Here is a 22,972-nt window from a genome sequence, read left to right as displayed (position 1 = left end):
TTCTGGAAAGCGATTGGTAATGACACAATTCGAAAAAAAGAAGAGCCATGAAGAGTGTCTTTTAGATAGGCCAGTTATTATTCCTTCAGCATCAGATGTTACTGGTTGTTGCTATGCAATCCATTGACAAAGACAATATTCTTTCTCTCTCTCTCTCACACACACACACACACACACAAAGTGATGATGAATAATAAAAAGGGTTAACCCACTCCTGTACTAAATCCTCCATGGAAGATGATGAAGTTGCTCAAATCAATATACATGCAGAGTACTAGTAGTAGATGCTAGAGGCAAACATTAAAGTAGTAATGAATTTCTTTTGACTTGGCTTTTTCTTTATAATATAAAGTTTTGGACCGTGGGTTGCTGTAGAATTGCAATTATAGAGTTTACAAAATCATGATTGAATTGAATAAAAGGTGCACGTTTTCATCATCATCAGTGGTTCCATAAAATAAAATTAAAAGAAGAAAGGTATACAAGAGATGATGGCCTTGCTGTAATATTGGCCCACCATAGCTTCCCTCATCATGTGGGAGGTCATAAAATCTTGTGCATCCGGTTCCATGAATAATAATGTCAACCACCCTACTCATAAGTGCCGAGTTAAAGTCAATGACCCTAAAGCATGCTGGTTCAATCATGGATTATCTTACCAAACCCCAGTTGTTCATCTCCTCATTCCTCTCTCAAGGCTCAACAGTCAAGAATAGGTGAACCCAATGCTTAGTCTAGTCAATTTGATTGAGATTAAAACTTTTTAATTCACAAACATTTGTCTATAATAAGATTAACATTAATCTTAATGAAATATGATAACCGTTACTATTAAATCATCATGTCTCTTCTTTTCCCAACCAAAAAGAATGAATTAATTTTCATCGAACGTGTCATAGAACTCCTTAATCTACTATCGGCCACATACAATAACCATATGCACTATACAATTACCGAAAAAGTTCTTTGAGATGAACCCAAAGGGAACATGGCCAAACCAACAAACTATCCCTCGAGGGTTAATTTTGTCCTATAATTTCTGCCGACTAGCGTCCAAACAAATTGACAAAACCTTACCATGTTTTAGCACTAAGGTGGGAGCAACTCTGGAATAATGTCCCTGGCAGAGACACCAAGTTGTTTGCCATGCCTTCACTTTTGTGGGGCCATGATGCCTTTTACATTTCTAAGAAACTTCCTTGCATTTATTGGCTTATTATTGCTGCAAAGCAAGTAACCTACCCACAAAGTTATGCCAAACATCTTCTGGCTACTGTTCTACATGAAATTTTGAACAAGACTTGGATTGTTAACATTTATAAACATGCCTAAGTTGAAAATCCTAACATCGGAAGTAATAAGCATCATTAATTACAATGATAAAGGAAACCCTAATTTACCCGTATTTACAATTCATCCATCATTTTCAAACAAAAAATTGAACCCACATTTCCTAAAAACAGTATCCCAAAAAATGATTAGCATTCAAGCTACTGGGCAAAGCTATTGACAATGCAAAATAAGACTATTTTGACCATAAGATTTAATCCTACTTTCCTTGAAGTCGTGTATGAACTAAGCGCATAGGTACAAAATGCTGTGGAGAAAAGCCGGACACAAACTCTGCTGGTACACCACTGGTTGGTGCAACATCATACTTATTAGAGAATCGCATGTGATGTGAACAGCTGCTGAGAATAACAAGATGAGCATAATTTAGGAAAAATAAAAATAACAAGACCAACATATACTTCCACCTTTTAGACATTATTTGAGAAAATATGTTTCATCTCAGAATCTCATATCCTCTATTGTAAAGAATTATGCACCAACCTCACAGGGACAAGTTTATCAAGGATTTAATAAAGCCGACCCCTGCAATTGGAAGTTCCACAGTGGCATAGGCATCCTTCTCCAGGCAGTAGTTTGTATCTATAGTCATAAGTCAGTTCTTCACCCACAGCTATCTGCACACAATATTTTAAAAATAAATGGCAGTCCATATTAGGACCACACTAATAGGTTGAGACTATCATCAATGCTATTACTTTCAGATCAAAATGGCAGTAAAATGATTATCAGAACAGGCAAGGATATATACTACATGTTAGCCTAATAAACGGCATGAGTTAAGGCCATCCAGTATATAGTCTTACCAATACTATTACCAGCAGTCTGTCACGTAAAACCTTTTTTTTTTTTTTTTTTTTTTGATAAGTCTGTCATGTAAAACTTTTGCAAGTCCAACACCTAACTGGAGCATTCATCTTGAAATTTATATTAGAAAACATAATTGCACCTTCATCATTCTAGGTGTTATAGCATATGACAACCAATCATTTATAGAAAAGTAGAGAGTGCTTACATCTTGACTTGCATAGAGACCAATGTGCACGAGCTGAGAATCCATGCCTTCCACAAGAACTTGGTGATTCACAAGATTCGGCATGCAGCTACAACCATCAATACATAAACAAAGGCAAATCAATATGCATTCATTACGCCTAAAGCTGAGGAAAACAAGAATAAATATTGCCTCTCAACTAAACAAACCCTAGTAGACAGCAAAAATCCTTTGCAATATATTTTTCCTTTTAAAATCACACTTCCGCCTAATAATCAGCTATCAAGTCTTTCTCACATACATGAGGCAAAACACCTTGATACAATTACAAAATCAACAGCCTATAATTTACTAATTTAGAGAATATGAGGTGCATGCTCAACCTCGATAAGAACATAGTTCTGACACAAGGTACTTAAAATTTTGTTTTGTTTTCTACATTAGCTTATGCCCAGGCACACGAAGTAAAAGATTTGCAGTGGCAAAAAAGAGTGCCTGGGAAAGAAAAGTCTAAGAAATAGATGCGAACTTGAAAAAGAATCACATCAACAATCTCGTGATTTAAAGCATCTCAAACCTAGTGAAGCAATTCTTATTTATAACATATCCTACATTCAAGATGTTCATATTTCAGAAACATTGGCAAGGCTATGACCATCACAGAAATATACATTGGACAAAAAAAAAAAAAAAAAAAAAAACGAATTTGGCATATAGACTTCATCTGGAGCCACAACCTCACAAGCACAAAAGGGGCCAAAAATGATTGTGAATGAGCAAGCACACAATGACTTGCAATACAAACTTGATTTGGAGACACAATCTGGGCACATTAAAACTGAAAATTATCACATACCCATACAAGAGCACGCTAAAGCTGAATTGTAAAACATGGACAAGTCGGCATATAAAAGTTCAAACAAAAAGACGCTATAACTGAATATGTGGTTCTTCAGAAAGTAGAATTTTGAACAAGTTTCCATGTTCACAAGTCAAATGGTTATCAAAGTGTCTATTGAAGATTGCCAATATGAAAATAGTAGAAATAATTTTTCTTCTGTTTTTATTTTTTATTTTTTATAAGTAGAATATGATTTAAATAATAAAAAGTTACTATGATTATATTAGTAATGTTGAATAGTACCACCATATATACTATTTAGTCCTATCTAGAAGTGACCTAGACACACAGAGGGCCTTGCGGCAACATAATGGTGGTGAAAGCGGTGAAAGAAGGGTGTGTTGGCAAACATTGATTGAGCAGCAGCATGGTGGCAGCGGAGAACTACTTTGCTATGTTGACGGCAGTGAGGGGAGTGAGGTGCAGTGGTAGTCAAGGTGACAAATAACATTAATAAACATTGCAACAGAGGCAAACATGAACTGTAATCAACTCTTGGACCAAAACTACAACGAAAACAATAAAATAAAATAAAAAATGACTTTCGAATTTTGATTTTCCTTGAAAATTCTATCAATATCAATACTAAAAAAAAGTCGCTATAAAATAAGGATCCACACCCCAGCTTGTTCAGTAACTTCAGTTTACATTTGTTTTATATATTTATTTTTGTTTGGTGGTAGTGATTAAGAAAATCATATGATAGAATCGTCTGATAGCAGACTAGTACGGTATACAAAGGATTCTTTGAAACAAGCAGTTGTTCACTAATATGTGTGTGTGTGGTTGAGGCCAGGTCAGTCAAGGAGGTTTGAGGTCTGATATCGCATTCTGAAGAAAAATGCTTTTCTAGCTTCTCAATAGTGCTTAAAAATACTTAACCTAAAAAGTAGTGCAAAGTAATGGCAACGTTGATTTAATTTAGTAAAAGTATTTGCTTTTCAAGTACAATAAATTTACGTAAATTAAATTATTTTAGCTTGCCACTACAATCACCAGTTCCTAAAAAGAAACCATGAGTCCGCTCCAGAAAACTCTTCACACACCCACAGCACTTACAAACACAAATTTTTGTTCCACTTTAAAACTTCCTCAAATTTTTATTCAATCTCAGTATGAAGAAGATATGCATTTTCACTTTCAATAGATCAGAAATTTGCCCCTTCCCTCCAGCTGTTTTCTTAAAAATTTAAAAGTAAATAAATAAATAACCAATAGAGCAAGTATGAATAAACAAAAGCACTAAGTGCCAACCAACCTCTAGATCATAGGCAAGAGTACCTCCTCCTATTCTGCTATTCATCCAATTTAAAATCTCAAGATAGTCTAACCTAACTACACCCCAGTTTGTTCAGTTTACATTCTGTTATTTATTTGTTTTTAGTTTGGCAGGGGGAAAATTGCTAAACAAAAGCACCAAGTGCCAACAACCTCTAGATCATAGGCAAGAGTACCTACTCCTATTCTGCTATTCATCCAATTTAAAATCTCACGATAGTCTAACCTAACTACACCCCAGTTTGTTCAGTTTACATTCTGTTCTATTTATTTGCTTTTAGTTTGGAGGGGGGAGGGGGCTGTGGAGCAGTGGGAACACACTTTGTTTCATTGTATTCCAAGTTTCCTACCGAGACCAGGCAAGTGAAGGTGATTGATGTCTGATATAGTATTCTAAAGAAAATTGCTTTTAAATATATTGTTTTTCTTGCTTCTCAAAAGTGCTTATAAAAAGTTAACCTAACAGTGTCTCAAGTATTACACTTTCTGACTTTTGGGGTGGACACCTAGGTGGCCAAGCTACAATACAGAACTTTTTTGAAACATAGTTTATTAAACAGAATCAGTGAAAAAATCCTCCCTCACCTGTGGTTAATAAACCGGGAAATATTTCCATAATCAGTGGCATCAATTACATATGGGACCTGCCCTTCAATCAATCTGCTCATATCATTAATGTGAGCATCGACATCATAGAAATATCTGCAACCTTCTCTGTCGTGCCTAAATGCCAAAATTGTCAATAAGATAAATGAAATATAATATAAATGCAATATGAAACCCTGTATGTTCAATAGAATGTCAAACCTATTGCGTCTCTTGTTTGCTTCCTGCTCATCTATAACCTCCCCAATTAACTCGCATACAAACGTACCGCGCAGGATCGCTTCACCTGCCCTGACTGCCCAACCCTGTGAATTAATGTATTGGGAAGTTAAATCTAAGAATCTTCAGAACCAAAACAAGGAGGAAATTACCTTTTTCTCAGTTTTGAAGACCTCCAATTTCACTCGTACCCCATTCTGCAAAACCCTATTCCGACAGGATCTATTGCAGCTGCACATGTGATTGCACTCATAGACTAGGTAACCTTCCTGCAAATTTTAGTAAAATAAATAAATTTTATGGTATAATCATCGCCCATAAAAGAAGTCAAAAGTTATAAACAATCAGCGTTAACAGCACTATGGGTCAATGTAATATAACAGAAATGGAACTTCTATCTTGGGAAGCTATGTTACATGGAGTCTTTAGAAATAGTGAAGAACCCATGTCAGACACACTGCTCGGACATGGGAATGGAATGTGTCCTAATACCTTGATTGGACATGTACCTAAAAAGTATATCCAATGTCAATTTTAATGTACCTAAAAAGTATATCCAATGTCAATTTTATTATATTATTAATTCAAAATGAGTGAAATGCCTAAATTCACTATGTTGCATTAAGACACAATTTTACTCTAAAAAAAACATACATTAATAAAGATATAGAAAAAAATGAATATTTAGCATTGTCCATGTGTTCTTCTGGTTGGAAATTTGACATATCCAATGCGTGGGCACACTAACCCAAATCCATGTAACATAGTTGGGATGTTTATATGCTCTTTTGAAAGAATGCGTAAACAATAGTATGTTGGTTTATCATTCAAGCACATGCTTTCAACAGAAAACAATTTAAAGAAGGTTCTCGGTTAAAGTAATACAAGCAAACCACTGAGACTGCTATTATATGGTTCTATTCAATGGAAAAAGTAGGTAATAAGTATTCAAGCTACAGCATCTTGACAACCAATAAATATTTCATTAAACGGGTACAGGTACCATAATAAGCATGATAAGAATCTGCTCTGACGGGATGTGCATAACTAGAAGAACCTTATAGATATTATTAACCTAAGAATTCAAGCTACAACAAAAGCAGTAAACATAAAATGACATTGGTTGTGATAGATGGTAGTAAAAATAGTATTACTTCCAGAATGATCCGCCCTTTCTCATCATACGGGAACCTGCCACGCATTGGTTTGCCGTATATATCCTTAGCATCTCCATAATCATTATCAAAAAGGTATACATGATCGCAGGTTTCAGGAAAGCACGTTGAACGTGTGCAAGCACATCCCAACTGCAAACACTGATCACAAAAAATAAAATAGAAGAAGAAATGAAAAAAGAACAAAGAAACAATAAGGTAAAAACAAAATGAGGAAACTGTCAGAGAACAGATCAGAGAAAAAGGAAATGAGGAAACTATCAGAGAACAGATTAATGTCATCTCTCTCATGTAAGACACCCAAATCCCAACTGGGATTTGCACCTCCAACTTCCCACTCGGGAGTAGCAGGAGATTTCAATCAAGCTAAAAGGAATTGGTGTACTTGAATTGAGAATTAGATTATAACAAGCCATGAAAACAACCAAACATCAATATAAATGTCAAATGCTCAGAAACAACATACCACATAGAGAAGGACACTTGGTAGCGCAAGCATACAAAACAGTTACAACTGCACACTTGGGCAACGCATCCACGTGATTGTTCAGAAATCTTATAATAAAAATTATGGCATTGGACTGTTGGGCTATGCCTACAGTGAATGTATTACACTCCTTGCACAGAGAAGCAATGTAGAGGTGTCCAATATTATGGCACCTGTGTGCGTGCACGCGCGAGAGAGAGAGAGAGAGAGAGAGAGAGAGAGAGAGAGAGAGAGAGGGTTTCTTCGGGTAAGTTGAGGTCACTTGTACATATAATACACACACACACACACACACACACAAACATATATATATATATATATATATATATATATATATATATATATCAAGGACAGGACAACATGGAAAGTGTCAAACTCATTTTTTAGCAGTCGAGTGATAGTAAGGACATTAAAGTTCCACTCCACATCATTATAAAGGTCAGCATCCAAATTAAGATAGAATCAAAACAAAGAGTAAGCCACATGAGAGTACCTCTGGTTCAAGACATAGGGATTGATCAAGTAATGGCTTCATGACATAACTAAAGCTCTCCCAAGGCATAGAGCACACAGTAGTTTGGCCATTAGAGTCATCTGCAAGGATGTGAAGGGACCCGAAAAGATTTTCATCCACTACACATGCTATTGGAATCGATTCCTGTCCAAAGCTTATGTCATCACATAAGATAATGGTTTTCTGCATGATATTCTGTCTAAAATGCTGGGAATCAATAATATAATGGCATTCATCCATTTCCCACTCGTTGTTCACAGACTCAGATGGAAGAACAGATCTGGAAACCACAAGACCATTTAAGAGAGGCGTCAAGGAAGACATCAGATGTGGATCTGTGATTGGTTTGCATTCTTTAGGACAAACAAACCCCTCTTGGTGCCAGTCCACTAGTATATTATGCTCGCTGCAAAGTCTGGCTGCCTTCAGGTACAAACGTTCTGGCAATAGTCCAAATTTCTCCTCCAATGAGGCTTGGAGGCTAACCTTGCAGCATGCAGACCGAGCAATAGATAAGATGTCATGGTTATTGGGCCGCGGTTTTGTCTTCTGGATCTCAGAAAACAACATTTTAGCAATGGCTGAGCACTGAGATTGCACCAATCTACCAAGACTTGCTGCCTCAGTTACATGAGATAGCACTTTTGTTTCCCCTGTAGTAACTGCATTAGATGCCTGGATTCGTTTCTTCATACTTGCATTGCCCCTATTCCTTATCCTATACGATGCTGCACCCAGACCCTTTTTAAACCTAGGACGGGTAAGTCTCCCCGATTTTAATCTATAAGCATAAAAGCGGATACCCCTCTTTGGGGGGCGAGGACCGACAGAAGTTGGCCCCATATGAGCAGCTTGATGGTGTCGGCCTAGATCAGGTAGCAAATCAAACTTCAACCCACAAAACCTGCAAATGAACCTCCGGGAACCCCCTTGACTCTCATAATTGTTATTCTCTACAGAAGCTGAATTGCCCAGCTCAAACTTCTGTGGAGAAACTTCACCCACAGACTGAGTAACTTTTGACAGCCTGAAATTAGCAGGATGAACCGAGAGCACATGCAACCACAACTGATCGGGATTGCCAAAATGACCACCACAAGGAATGCACTGGAAAAGCATGCATTGTTCAACAAATTGCACATGGTGTCTCTCCTGCACATGTGTTTCCAAAACTTTCTTGTTAGTAAAAGAATCCAAGCAGATGGCACAAACATAACCTCTGAACAGCCATTGTGCTTCCTTTTTGTGACTGTCCATCCAGTGTGTGCCAAGCGCTTGGTCATCCACAAATTTCTCAGAGCAAATTTTGCACTTGATTGAATTTTCAATGTCATGTTCACTATCACTAACCACTGGAATCAGAACAGGTTCTTCGACAGGAGAGGAGACCTGTGTATCTTTATTAGAATTAAAACCCCAAAGCCTCTCAAGTTTCTCCCTTTCATTGGAAACCAACTTCATTAAGAATTCCCCAACACCAACATCTTTAGAAGCTTCAGATATGGCCCATTGAAGTTGGATTTCTTTGGGAACAGGATTTCTTAGGGATAGGATGCTTTTAAAGAGCCTGTAGAATAGCTCACAAGCTTGATGTAACTGCAATTTTTGCTCCCGTGAGTAACAATCCTTCAAAATATCTATAAACACTTCCTTTGAAATTATCCTGCTCTTGCCGTTCCGTGCACGTTTAAGCCAGCTTGGAAGGTGTTTTTCACAATATAACGAGTGCCGCTTTGGAGTTTCCAGGCAAGGATCACTGCCATCCTGTAAGCATGAGCCTATGCAGTGCATCTCAGTGGTGTTATACTCTTTTCTGGGATGCTCGGGCATCTCAATTAAGCAGCTATTATTGAGGGATTCTACACCCACGAATGAGATTGGATCTACTTCGAGGGGAGTTTCACAGTCTCCCACGAACGCAATCTCTTTGCAATATGCAGTCTCTGATCGATTTACAATCTCATTTTGCTTTCTCTTAAGCTTATTCTCCGGTGAGCAAGAAGTCATCTTTGTATCATTTCGGGGTCTGTGTTTCTTACAAAAAGAGGAACCAGATAAAGACCGATGCTTGCATTTAGTACCAAGAACAGTGGTACCTTCACACATTGGTGCATTTACAGGTGGAGTTGCTTCTGCTTTTGCAGAGTTTCCAACAAAACGTGAGGCCAAATGCACACAACAGTAAACATCACCATCATTTGCAAACCTCACACACTGCCTTCCCTTAGCTTCAATGAAAGCAATGCATTGGCGATGTTTATTCCCAGTATCCAAGGATTTCCAAGCAACCACTCCATTAACAGGTGTCAATTCGACATCTTTGGTTTGAATGACATCAGAATTTCCCGCTTCAACTACAATCTCACCCCATCTACCAGCTGCATTACCAGAGTAGTCTGTAGGTGCTGCTTCCTCCATTATAATTTCCTCTCTAGAAGGCTTGGGCACTAATGAACCAGGATTTACAGTGTCTCGACCATCAAAAAATCCAGTATCAATCTCAACAGTTCCAGCCTGATGTGAACCCTGGGTGTCTACCTGGAAGGCATGTGCCTCAGCACGACGAACTTCAAGCTTGGGCCTCTTCGTGCTAACCTGAAGCCCCGTGGGTAAAGGACTATCATTACTCTGCTGCTCCATGTCTCCATCACTAGATATGGGATTCGACAATGAAAAGCATTTCATAACTTCATGCTTCCAGGACTTCCACTCAGAACCCAACTCAGACTGCACTGCTACATCTGAGAGCAAGTTGATTTCGTTCCACATGATAGAATCAACTAATTCCTGAATGAGAGAGAAAAATAACATGAGCCAGTGGTAAAGACAAGGTACAAAATGCGATCCACCAGGGTTCAATTCCAATTACAGAAACAAGAGCACCTTCATTCAATTTTTCACTTTGGCAAAGTAACAAAACCTGTTCCATTAAATAAGTCACTATACAATAATTTATGTGAACTAGTTACAATGATGTAAAGACAGATTTGCATAAAATTGGCTACCCGACACAACCGCTCACCCGCTCCATCAACCCAAAAGGAAGACGCTAGAATCAGATGCTTTCAAAAATATTAATGTATTGAATTAGAGGATTGCTTCAGCATGCTACAATTTCATTCTTCCCTCAATGTTAGATACAGATCGAATGACTATTATTTTGAGGGCCACCATAACTAAAAACAGAATGAAATGTTTAATCATATTCAGTGTGTAATCAGAATCCTCGATCTTAATTCATATGTAGAAATGGTAAAACGACAAGGAATGATGCAAATACCATGCAAAGATCTCTTTTTCCAATTTCCTAAAACAGACCTAGTGATATTACTACTAGTCTCCACCACAAAAAAAAATATATATTACAGATGAATAAATTGAAGACAAGCACCAATGTGTGACTTTTAGAAGGCAATTGAGGTTTGGTGTTTCAGGCCACAGCTTGATGCGATGGTAAAAATTTGGGCTAACAACGACGAGAACGCAAGTTCAACTCCAAAGGAAGCCTCTTTGTGCAAATAATACCTAAGGAGGGTATCCAATCTATCCCTCCTAAACAAATCAATTAACAGAAAGATAGAGGTTTGCCGTTCTTCAAACAGATTGTTCAAAGAAATCACATGGACGGAGTGGTGTTGCCATTGTGTAACAATGGAGGCTCTAGCGGTTAGGTCAAAAACTTGGGTTGGTTGGGTTCTTATTAAAGTCAACCCAATACCAACCTTAAAGGCAGAGCCACCAACCTATAACCCAACCCAACTCCATACAAGGCATTAAACCCAAGCTTATGTTGGGTTGGGTTTCAAAGGCCGATTCATTTGAAGATAAATATTTATCTTCTCTGCAGATCTTGTTTATTTTGTCTTTTTCTGTAATCTCAAATGCAAGGCTTACAGTCAAGCAACAATCAAATGACCATCTCCAATAAAAACGTATCCAAAATGAAACACTCCCAAAGTGGGAAAGAAAGAGTTAATACTCCCTCCGTCCCATATTAGTAGTCCATCTTTCCATTTTTAGCTGTCCCACAATAGTTGTCCTATTTCAAAAATCAATGTACTATATTTTATAACATTCCCAATATACCCTTAATACATTGAAATGATAAGACAAATTAAAGTGCAAAAAATGACATCACTGTGGACCCCAACAGGGGGGAAATTCATTCACTGCCAATGCAATAAAAAATATTAATAGCCAATCTCTTAAAAAGCTAGAATTTCAAAAGTGGACATCTAAAGTGGGATAAAGGGAGTATTATAAAAAAACCGATTACATGTCAAATAATAACACAGTACTACTATCTAAAAAGAATCTAATGGCAACTGTAAAACACTCAAATATAGTCATGTACACATATGACATGTCATGTAAGTAGAATAATTGTTTTAATTATTTATTTATTGGCTGACTAGGTATCTAGACCTCTGACAAGACTAATCCACGATAAGGCTAGGGGCACCACCATTCTGTACGTGAATGAAATAATAAAACAATTATACTCTAGGTTGGCCTCAAGTCGGATTTGGAAGCCTGAGGCATTAAAACAACCCAACCCAACACTTTAGATTAAATTAAGATATCAAAAACCATGCCAAGAAGAAAAAAGACCATCATTTATAAAATCATCCAAAAGTAAGGCACAGTTGCATCAGATACAACCCGCTCAACTTGTAGTATTAGTGGCAACAATGGTGAAGTGGCTTCTATATAGTGTGCTGGTCTGGTGACACCAAGGGTGATGCAGGTGATTGAGGCAAGAGATAGTTTTAGCAGCAACAAGTGATAGCAGTACTGATGGTAATGAAGACGGAGTTTATATTTTTCCCTGAATATGAAGATGGAATTTACAGTTACACAGTGATGATTATAATGTAGTGTTATTTGTGGTCATGGTGGTTGTTGTTATGACTTAAGCAGCGGACAATAGTAAATATAATGGTGATAGTAGAGGAGCTTCAGTGATGGTATTTGTGGTAATATGAGATGAGAACAGATGTTTGCCTATGCCGGCAATAATTTTTTTGCTTTAACTAGAAAAACACTTTTTCATTCCTCTATCAGTACTTTAAAGGTTAAATCTTGAGTGTACCTTATCGTTCAACAAGTGTGGCACACACCATTCATACGGGTCCACCAAAATATGGACACATGGAGTGAAATAACCATAAATTGGAAAGGTGCATGATAACTACTAGTGAGCTGCTTTTTCCTTGAGGGGGATGGGGATAGTGAATACAAAGAGGGGCGCTTTTACCTTTTAGGGAAGACAAAAGGGAAAAACCACATCGCCGCCTCAATTTAATAGAATAAGCACATAAATAAGCAGCAAAAATTGGGAATTACCTCCTTCAACAATTCAACAGATTCAGCACTATGTGCATCCTGACATCGCTGTAACCAAGAGTGGAAAGAGTGTTGTAACCACTCAGCACTTATACAACAATGCATTATCATCTGTGAACAGAAGAAGTGGTATTAGGTCAAATCACACAAAAACAGCTTAAAAATAATCTTCTGCAAGTACAAAATCAGAATTAAGTCTTCACCATAATATTAATAATTTCATTTGGTACAGTCTATCTGGGGCACAATTAAAATTATACAAAACCCATGCAAGGTAGAATTCAACATCTTATTATACACTGGAGACCCTGATGCCAGAAATCAACAGAGCCCCAAGTTACTTCATAACCAATATTTTGAAATCCGGATCAACCTCACATAGGACAGGAAAGGTGCCAGGTTAAGAGTCAGACTTCAACCATTGGGTAAACGGTAATCAAACCATTCCGACATAATGATGTCAAAAGAAAAAATAATAATCAATAGCAATATTACTAAAAAGAATTATAGAAAGAAGACCACAAAAAATCTAAAATTTTCAAATATATTCAAGTAAAAGATGGTCCATTAAAATAAAAAAAAAGTGAAGCAGAACAACACTCAAAAAGTACAAACAATGAATTTAATATTTATGTATAATCATCAAATTTCGAAAAAATAGAAAGGGCAATAGAAGATATGATAAACCCCAATTCATAATCTATTTTTAAAATATTTTTTTTAAAAAAAAAAAAATCACGAAAAATATACATGCATCACTAATTTTGAGTTCTAAATCAAGTAATAGCAAGCCTAATGTGTTACAGAACTTCTGTGAAACACCCAAAGGCATTCCAAGACCTGCAGTCTTCGAAGTTCTGCTCTTTTCCTTATCGAGGAGGCAAAAATCATTTTTTTCATCAACAATCTGGAGAGAGTGAGTCTAGAGTGAGAATTGGGGTTTCAATAAGAGGTGGGAAAAAGAAAGACTATAAGAAAGAGACCTAGAGCTGTACTGGTAATTGTACAGACACACGGCAAGAAAGAGAGTGAGAGATAGATAACCTTGTTCAGTAAAATCTGTTACAGATCAAAAAGGTAGACTATCCAACTTGTCTTTGGATCTTTTAAAAATGAACAACATTTGAGCAGGAGCAGTTAGGAAGGTTTGGAAAACTGTGAACAAGAACATGAGATGATCTGGGCATTCCAACCACTGGGTCTGGTCTGGTTATTAACACATGATTGTATGCTACAGTTATTACTCCGTTGAGTTAAATTTATGATTGAAGATCAAAATTTTGACCATCTAGGACACGAACAAAGAACATAGCCATGACACTGATGTAGTCATACCACAACCACGTGTTACAGATAACATGCCATGCAAACATCTGAGCAGATAACTATCAACTATCTTGGAAAAAAACACAACAAATATCACAAAACTGAAGCAAACAAACATCACAAAACTGAAGCGATTTTGATAATTACTAATGTACATCCACCTGTGACCTTGAGGAGAGGGGTCAATCCAGCAATCACATAGCCAGATAAACAGCTAGCTATAGGAAAGCAAAAAGAAGTTTACTGCAGTAACTCAGGAAAATTCTCAGCTTTATAGTCACTAAAGACATCTTGCAATCACTGATGTGGCCTCAAACCGATTAAAATATATCTCCTATACTTCATATACACAATATCAAAACTCAACGTATATCAACTAATTTCTAATACATCATATAAACAAAGATCAACATATTATTTTTATAGATTTGGAGAAGGCATGTGATTTCCTAGAGACATGATTTGGTGGGGCCTACAAAGAAAACATATTCCGGAAAGATCTATAGAACTTATTCAGGATATGTACAAGGGTACTAAGACTAGTGTGACGCCCCACATTGCATGTGGGGAGAAGTTACTGGCAATTTATATGTGTGAACAACCCTGAACCATGCAGACACATTGAGTGTGGCAAAGCGGATAATATCTACATGGGTTGGGGCGGGTTGTGACAAATGGTATCAAGCCAATCCCTAGCCGGAAATGAGGGGTCGTGAAGAAGCCCATGCTGGTCAGGCTAGCGAGGATGCTGGGTCCCAAGAGGGGGTGATTGTGACATCCCACATTGCCTATGGGGGAGAAGTTATGGACATTTATATGTATAGACACCCCTTAACCATGTGGACGCGTTTTGAGCAAAACCATAAGCACCAAGAGGAGAGTATGAAAAGCGGACAATGTCTGCATAGGGTGGGGCGGGTCGTGACAACTAGAGTTTGTACCATATGAAGGGAGTCGATTGATTTTCCAATAAAAGTAAGATTACACCAAGGTTCGGCGCTAAGCCCATATTTATTTATGGTAATATTAGATGAAATAGCAAAAAACTTGCAAGGAGACCTATGGTGCATGTTATTTGCGGATGACATAGTGCATTGGATAGCTCTAAGGAAACCTTAGCAATAAAATTAGAAACTTGGAGAAATGCATTCAAGTCAAAAAGTTTAAAAATTAGTAGAACTAAAACAGAATACATGGAATGTAAATTTAGTAGTGCTAGAGAGATAATTTTCGATCCTTATGATCAATTGTACAAAAAGATGGACTACTTAAAGTAATTATTTTCGATCCTTATGATCAATTGTACAAAAAGATGGAGAGATTGATGATGATGTAAGTAATAGAACTGGAATAGGGTGTGCCCAGAGTGGAGGAATGCTAGTGGGATTTTATGCAATAAACGAATACCAATTAAGTTAAAAGGAAACATATAGAACAGTCATTAGACAGGCTATTTCAAATAGAAAAAAATGTTGGGCATTAAAAAGAAACACGAATAGCGCATACATGTGGCAGAAATGAGAATGTTAAGATGGATGTTAGGAATAACTAGGAAAGATAAGATTAATAATCAAAGGATTAGGGAGAAGTTAGGTGTAGCACCTATCAGCGAGAAAATAAGAGCCAGTAAACGTAGGTGGTATAGACATAATATTCAATGCCGAGAGAAGGAAATTGATTTGCATGGAAGGTAAAAGACAAAGAGGTCGAACAAAACTAACATGGGATGAAGTGATAAGAAATGATTTTGAAAATTAGATCTAGTGGAGAAATGGCTTGCGATACAAAATATTGAAGAAAGAGAATCCATGTGGCCGACCCCGACCCCATTGGTACGGGATAAAGGCAAAGATGATGATGATGACAATATCAAAACCTAATATATATGTATGTCAATATGTGGATTCTTGTTTTATTTATGTGTTAGTACATTGTTAGTTTAATCGGTCATTTTTCTTCATATGTCTAATGCATTATCTTTTCATATTTATTACATTGAAGTCTATAATTATTTTTTTATCAAACTATATTGTTCCACACGGCAAGATCACATTCTTTTATACGCATGTTCTCAACTAATAAATATGCTTGTGAAGCTAGATTTTGGGAAAATGACTAATTTTCTGCAACTTTATTTAATTAATTCCTTACTGTGTGTTTTTATTCATTTATTGATGCTATGTGCATGTGAACCTTCTCTAAAAGGTCATCAGGCACAACTTTAATAGTAGATATTTGATCTTTTTTGTTAGTTTTTATATAAATCTATGTCTTGCTTGACTAAATTTATGACAATTAATTTTTTATCCATTTTTTGTGTATACCCATGCCAAAATTAGCTGGACATATTTTTGTATGTACTTAATGGATTATGAAATGCATTTTAATTTACAAACAATTTTATTTTCGATCTTCTTTACATTAGAAATTAAGCCTTCTATTGTAAATATATATATTACAACTTACAATTTTTTTCAAAATGAGTGGCATCTCTAATGATATCCCTGACAGCATTTCAACCAACAGATCTTTCATAAATTACTTTTGTAAATATCAGACCTTGCTTAATAAATTAAATATCTTGTTATATTTCAATGTCTCAATAAATCAAATGAATATGGCACCAAAAACACCTACTAATATATTGATTCTGGGAAAGAAAAAAGAAGAAGAAGAAGAAGAAGAGGAGCCAGAAAATAACACAACTTTACATTTCTACATCTACCATGTCTTTTCTTATTATATTGGACCGAATAATGATATCCCTAATGATATCATGACAACATCATTCCCATCATAAATTACTTATCTCAAAAATTCATGGTAAATATCAGACCTTGTTTAAGAAATTCAATACCTTGTTATATTTCAATATCTCAATAAATCAAATGAAAATAGCACCAAAATAACTTATCAAGGTATTGATTCAGAAATTTCTTTTAAAAGAAGAAGAAGACCACTTTGCATTTCTACATCTATATCTACCAATAGGAAGGAAGTTTACATTCTGAAGTTTCGAAAGCAGCCTTCCAAGATCAGGATAACCTTTACAGCGGGAAGCCTCCACTGCAAATTCTTTCCAAACCAACACATTGCGAGCACTTTCTATCAGAGCCTAAATCAGTTTAGGTAAATCTCAATTATGAACAGACCGAAGGGAAAATCAATCGAGAGGACTAGAAAAATAAATGAATAAGAAGTATACCAAACACAAACCTCGTTACGTAATTGATCAATAATATTCAGCAAGCTAACAGCTAACTTTTGCATGATAAACCGGCGGGCAAGAGTTAAATCTTTAACTAATTTCAATCCAACTTTGTGTGTCCTATATGCAATAGGCTGCGGAAATTCATTGATTGGACGGACAAGTAGCACATCTGCCCAAGAATAATTTCTTGTGCGAGGAAAAAATATTACAACATATTTTTTCCTGTCATGAGTTGGCTTTGCTTTCAAAGTTGGTAATGGCCAGTCAGCCCTCGCACATCTGATTCCTGCTTGCCACTTTCCTCTCCACTACACTTGGAGAAAAACAGAAATACAAATAAGAATATAAAATCGACACATTTATTATTGCAGAACAAACTAGATATAAAAACCTAAATAGACAATTTTCCAGGCAATATCAGTATGATTACCAATAGAAAAATAAGAACATGTAATTTGGTGTAAAAGAGCACAGTTGAACAGATGAGGGAGTTCATTGACAGTTTCTGACAATTAGACACACCTTTAAGACCATTAAAATATGAAATCTGCCAATGCAAGGTGGGACTTTCAGTTCTACGGTTCTACCTTTCCAGTCCTCATAAGATTTTTATAAAATAAACCTCAAATCAAACAAGGTGAACATATAGGTGTAAAAACATCATACAAACTAACAAACTTACATTAGTGCAAGCTACAAAAGTAAAGGATAGTTTATGATCTATAAGAGACAAAATTTGGAAGTGAAAGGCACAAATATTAACATATACCTTGACCCACACTGCCATGGGTTCATTTTGTTCTAGCCACAAGGGTTCTGAAAGAGAAGACTCTCCCTCCCTGGTGTTATTTGGCAGCCCACTTTCAATAGTATCACCGATCAGAAGAGAATTCTCAGAGGTCAGGAAAGGTTCTGTGTACTGGTCCTGTGCATTTAAGCTATCATCTTCAGAATCATGGGAATCACAAGATAATTTTTGGCTTTCCAATTCAAAGTCAAAAAATGAAGGTCCACTATAATGGCCTTCTGAAGCAGGCATTTCGTCAACCATCCATTGAGCTTCACCTGGTCTTTCTTTTTGAGGTCCTTCAACATTTAGCGTTAAGCCATTCACCTTAACATCCGCTACTTGAACTTGTTCTCCCTGTTCAAGGCAGTTTGATTCTCCATCATATACAGAAACTGTTCCTGAACCCTGTTGTTGGCAATCAGATTCTCCAACATAATGTACGCTAGAACAAGGAAGCACTTCCATAATTTCACAGTGAAATACGCAATGCTACATAATGTCTATATCATCACAACCACATCCCACACATCCACTGTTCAAACAAAGCTAAGAGTTAGAAGCATGAGCAGAAACATCAGCCATGATGCATCAATAAATAATGGAAAGAGAACCACGTGTACTTTTTTGTACCAAGTCCAACTAGATAATAAATCATCATATAGTATGTATAACCATCTGGTGAATGCATGTACACATGCTTGTGGGTGTGTACTTCTATGGCTCAGACTATAAAATAAATGTACAGTTCTTGTACCTAAAAATTGTCAAACTACTGCAACCTGCTTTATAAATCCACAGAAAAGGGTGCCATTTGGATTTGGCCTTTGGGAATATCTGAACACTCAGCAGGAATCCAACCCCAAACATAATACAGGTGTGATCACCAAACAAAACTAAACACTAATAAGGACATGATCACCAAGCCAAACATGGCCAAGGAACTCCTCCAAAAAGAAAATCAAATGGCATAAACTAACTCGATGCACGTGATATCTCAGGCTTTCAGTAAATATCACAGAGACGATCTTCTAACAGATCTTCCACATACCTTTGCCATAACGTTAGTTGCACTACTAATGACATGCTTTGTTCACTGTATTTTGATAGTCGTGCTACAAATTTATGCTTAAAAGTAGAGACACAAGCATGTAGAAGCCAGCATTTGAATAAATAGTTAGGATGTCCAATGACCAATCTTAATTCAAAGCTGTCCAATTTTATGCTTTTTACTTGTAAAATATTTCTCAACAGAAAAGTAGTAGAAGGCAGTGACAACAGTATATTCATAAACTTCCAAATTCTAATATTATGAGTAACAATGCAAATGTTGAAGACCAAGACCAAATAATATGCATTGAATTGCACTTTAAATTAATTTTAAATGCCACCAGTTTTGAAGAAGCTTTGTGGAAGCAAAATGGGAAAGTCTCTCAAGCGTCAACCAAAAGCATTAAATAACAAACCACCCCCAAAAGTGCCAGTCTCCATATCAATTTTTTTGTCAGCTTCAAACCTATGCATCCAAAGTCAAAAAAGGTTCTAGGGCATGCTCAACCTAACTGGTACACACAGAGTTATCTTTCCCTCAAATTATCCAAAAAATCTTCCTCGCCTTTCTAATAATCCCCAACTGTTGTCACAACTCACAATATTTTAAAGATAATGAAGGAAATCCTAATAACTTAGAATCAAGTGATCCCTAATCCCAAATACATTTAAGGGCTTAATAGTTTCGAAGTTAAGACGATTAGAAGTGCATTACCCAATATATGCCCCACTTACACAGGGTGCTGGGAGGGAAAGACTACTGACCTTTGAAATTATTCTGCACGAAGCGATTGCACTCTAACTCGTCTATCCGAGCTTTTGTCAATGCATCAAACAATTTACCCTGCTCAGGATAACTGCACAATAATTCAACAGTAATAGACAAAAAAAAAAGTGGCACAACAGTTTAGTTCAACCAAAAGTCCAAAATTTCTGAAACCAATGAAAACTTGATCAACTGATAGAGATGTTCCAACTCTTGTAAGTTTAAAAAGACAATAATTATATGGTAAAACGGAAATTAATACATACTTTGCTCATGCGCAGTTGCTAATGCATCACGCTATATTGTGACTCGTGGCATGAGTCACCCACTAAGTTCCACTAACAAAATTCCAGTAAGTTAAAAGATGGCTAACAGGATAGCTAAATTTATTTCTTCTATTTATTCTTTAGCTCTACCAGATTACCAATTTCTTTACCAGAATGAATAGATTGAAGTTATCTTTTTTGGTTAAGTGATTGATCCTTGTGACATGGTACATTGGACAATCAGACTACAAAGAAATAAAGTAATTAATTATTGCATGTGTGCAATGGAAAATTAAATGTGAAATGTAAAGTCAGATACTATTTATTTAATTCCAAAACAATCATCACTTCAGAAGTCAAAAGGATCTCCCACATCAACAATTTCTTTTAATTATGAGTACTTGTTTCTTAATATACACCCCCAAAAAGAAAACAAGGAAAGAAGAATATTGTTATATTGCTGTAAAAATAAGAAGAAGAAAAAAAAATTAGAGGAAATTTTAAAAATTCAAAAAAAAAAAAATTATCCGTGAAAAATAAATATATAAATATGGATTTAGCAATAGCTGCCAAATTCATCATTTATAGATGCTAATTGATTTAAGTTGCACCAGTTCATTGTATAAAAACTGAGGTAACCAACCAAAATACAGTAAAATGATAATTGATGAGCAACCTCCAGCCCTACAACATCTCTATTAAACCCTGGACGATCAATTCAATAGTCCTAGAAAGTAGATAAATCATGACATCTATGCACAAAAATAAAATAAAATAAAATAAACCGAGAATATATATATGTAACAAGAAAGGTTTGGAAAATAGTTGTTCAATAGAATTGACCCTCCATTACATGCAAAACTGTAGCCATTTGGAGTCTGCTTACACTGGATAACAATGCCACATAATATTAAGAGAGAACAAAATAAATGCATCGATCATCAACCATCTAAATTATCAAAATCTCAGATACCACTGCACAACCTTGAAATTGCAAAGACTACCTTAATGGGCAAGACGAAATTACAAGAACCATTGAATAAAAATCATTAAAACCCTACATATGTTAATTTAAGGTAATGCAATGAAAACCCACCACCAATCAAGAAAACCCAAGACCCATAACAGATCGTCAATGTACAAAACATGCCTCAAACCTAATTCAGGGTGTGTTTCAGTGTTGTGACCCAAGAACAAAAGGTGGGTCCGGATCAAAAGTCCTGACCCATTGACTCATGTAACAAATCACAATCATCAATACCCTAACGAAAGATCAATTAATCGAGAAGGGTTGATTAATTAAAAACATTGAATCCATGAGGGTTGTTTGGTTTCTTGTTTGTTTGTCCTTAGTGGGTATTATAAATTTTGAGGGTAAAGCCAGGTCATAGAACATGACTATACAATGTTACACATATATGTATACATATATATATAACAATGGCATGGGTAAGGCAAAAATACAGATGAGACTAGAAGATATGAAGAAAATGGTGGTAATGTAATGTACCTTTGCAGTGAGGATCACCTTTTTCAACTGTTGTTGGTATGGAGGGGTGAAATTGAGAGTTTTGGTGGTTCTTTTTTTTCTCAATCTGTGACTCTCACACTATAAATCGCTAGTAATAGATGGAATGTAGTCAGTGACCAGATTTTTTTTTTTTTTTTTTTTTCGGTTTTAGGGGAATGGAGTGGGCGTGCCCCGGTCCAAAATCAAAGTCTAGAGAGAGAAAGAGGATGAGAGAGATAGGGAGGTACAGGCATACATCCGGTGTGGGGTACAAAGAAAGTGGGTTTGGTTAAAAAAGAAAACCTAATGCTGGTCTTCTATTCAATGCCTCGGTGAGGGGGACGAAGCGCGCTTCTATAGGGCTTTTAGTTTCGTAACATCGCCTGTGTTAAATTTAGATTATATATATATATACATAAACATATATATATATAGTATATATTTACATATTATTGTCATCTAATTAATTTTGACTTATCACTTTTTATTTTTAAAAAATATTTTTCTTGTTTTCTTTATTAATCAAAAGATTAAATATTATATTTGACATAAAAACAAAAATAAAAAATTGAGCAACAGTTCCCAGACAATTTGATGTTGATAATGTGTACAAGCCCAAGAAACTATCCTGGGTATATCTTTGAAAAGACCCATGGGCACATGCCCAATTGAACCCACTTTTATACCCTTACCTTTTTTAATTTGACACCATTTTTTTTTTTTTAAGGATATGTTATATTCGGTGCGAATTCGAATTGAATCGGATTAGACTGTCAATTCAATTCTTAGTGAAAATTAAATTAAATTTTATTCCTTACTTTAGGGGTTAAATTGGATTAAATTAAATTAAAAATTTTCACTTAGGATTTTTTTTCAAAGAACTTAATATCGTATAATATTTTAAACAAAATATCAGATGATAAGTCAATTCATCCCTGGGCACATGCACATAGTTGTGTGGCAAAAAAAACAGTTTATGTGTCTGATATTTATTCCTTTTTATTCTTTAAAGTAGTCCTCTTCAATGCTTTGCTTTTCTGGATCAAATCCATTTGTGAAAATTATAGGGTTTCCACCCATCCCATTATGTAATGAATTTTGAATTGAAATAGTGTATATAATATATGTATATATATTTTATAAATTTGAATGGATCGAATTGGTTAAAGATCCAATCTGTTAATTG

General features: G+C 35.9%; 1 protein-coding gene across 6 annotated transcripts; it reads right to left on the bottom strand.

The window, feature by feature from the left end:
* Nucleotides 1–1,288: 1,288 nt before the first annotated feature.
* Nucleotides 1,289–22,174, bottom strand: LOC132286801 (histone-lysine N-methyltransferase SUVR5). 6 transcript variants are annotated; one of them, XM_059789188.1, is made up of 14 exons: nucleotides 21,787–22,174; nucleotides 20,010–20,101; nucleotides 18,177–18,729; nucleotides 17,413–17,715; nucleotides 17,201–17,311; nucleotides 12,871–12,981; nucleotides 7,504–10,311; nucleotides 6,503–6,664; nucleotides 5,501–5,617; nucleotides 5,331–5,434; nucleotides 5,109–5,246; nucleotides 2,366–2,453; nucleotides 1,834–1,967; nucleotides 1,289–1,691 (listed from the first exon to the last, which is right to left on the bottom strand). In XM_059789188.1, exons 3-13 carry the CDS (start codon nucleotides 18,660–18,662, stop codon nucleotides 1,860–1,862), a joined length of 4,536 nt encoding a protein of 1,511 aa, XP_059645171.1. In that variant the 5' UTR covers nucleotides 18,663–18,729; nucleotides 20,010–20,101; nucleotides 21,787–22,174; the 3' UTR covers nucleotides 1,289–1,691; nucleotides 1,834–1,859. The 6 variants fall into 6 exon arrangements, with proteins under 6 accessions (XP_059645171.1, XP_059645172.1, XP_059645176.1 ...); XM_059789189.1 differs by having other exon boundaries at nucleotides 1,289–1,688; XM_059789193.1 differs by having other exon boundaries at nucleotides 6,503–6,655.
* Nucleotides 22,175–22,972: the final 798 nt, after the last annotated feature.

The sequence above is a fragment of the Cornus florida genome, unplaced genomic scaffold, assembly GCF_030987335.1.
Source record: "Cornus florida cultivar Cherokee Brave unplaced genomic scaffold, ASM3098733v1 CherokeeBrave_3.0.0_Hap2_Chr11, whole genome shotgun sequence".
NCBI lineage: Eukaryota > Viridiplantae > Streptophyta > Magnoliopsida > Cornales > Cornaceae > Cornus > Cornus florida.
The sequence above is the reverse complement of the archived record's forward strand: the minus strand, read 5'-3'. Positions and strand labels throughout refer to the sequence as shown.

Coding starts and splice junctions, on each gene's coding strand:
- LOC132286801 (XM_059789188.1), bottom strand. CDS start 18,662: ATGGAAGTGCTTCCTTGTTCTAGCGTACATTATGTTGGAGAATCTGAT. Junction 17,716..18,176: donor CCATGGCAGTGTGGGTCAAG/GTATATGTTAAT, acceptor CTCCAAGTGTAG/TGGAGAGGAAAGTGGCAAGC. Junction 17,312..17,412: donor TTGATCAATTACGTAACGAG/GTTTGTGTTTGG, acceptor AAACTGATTTAG/GCTCTGATAGAAAGTGCTCG.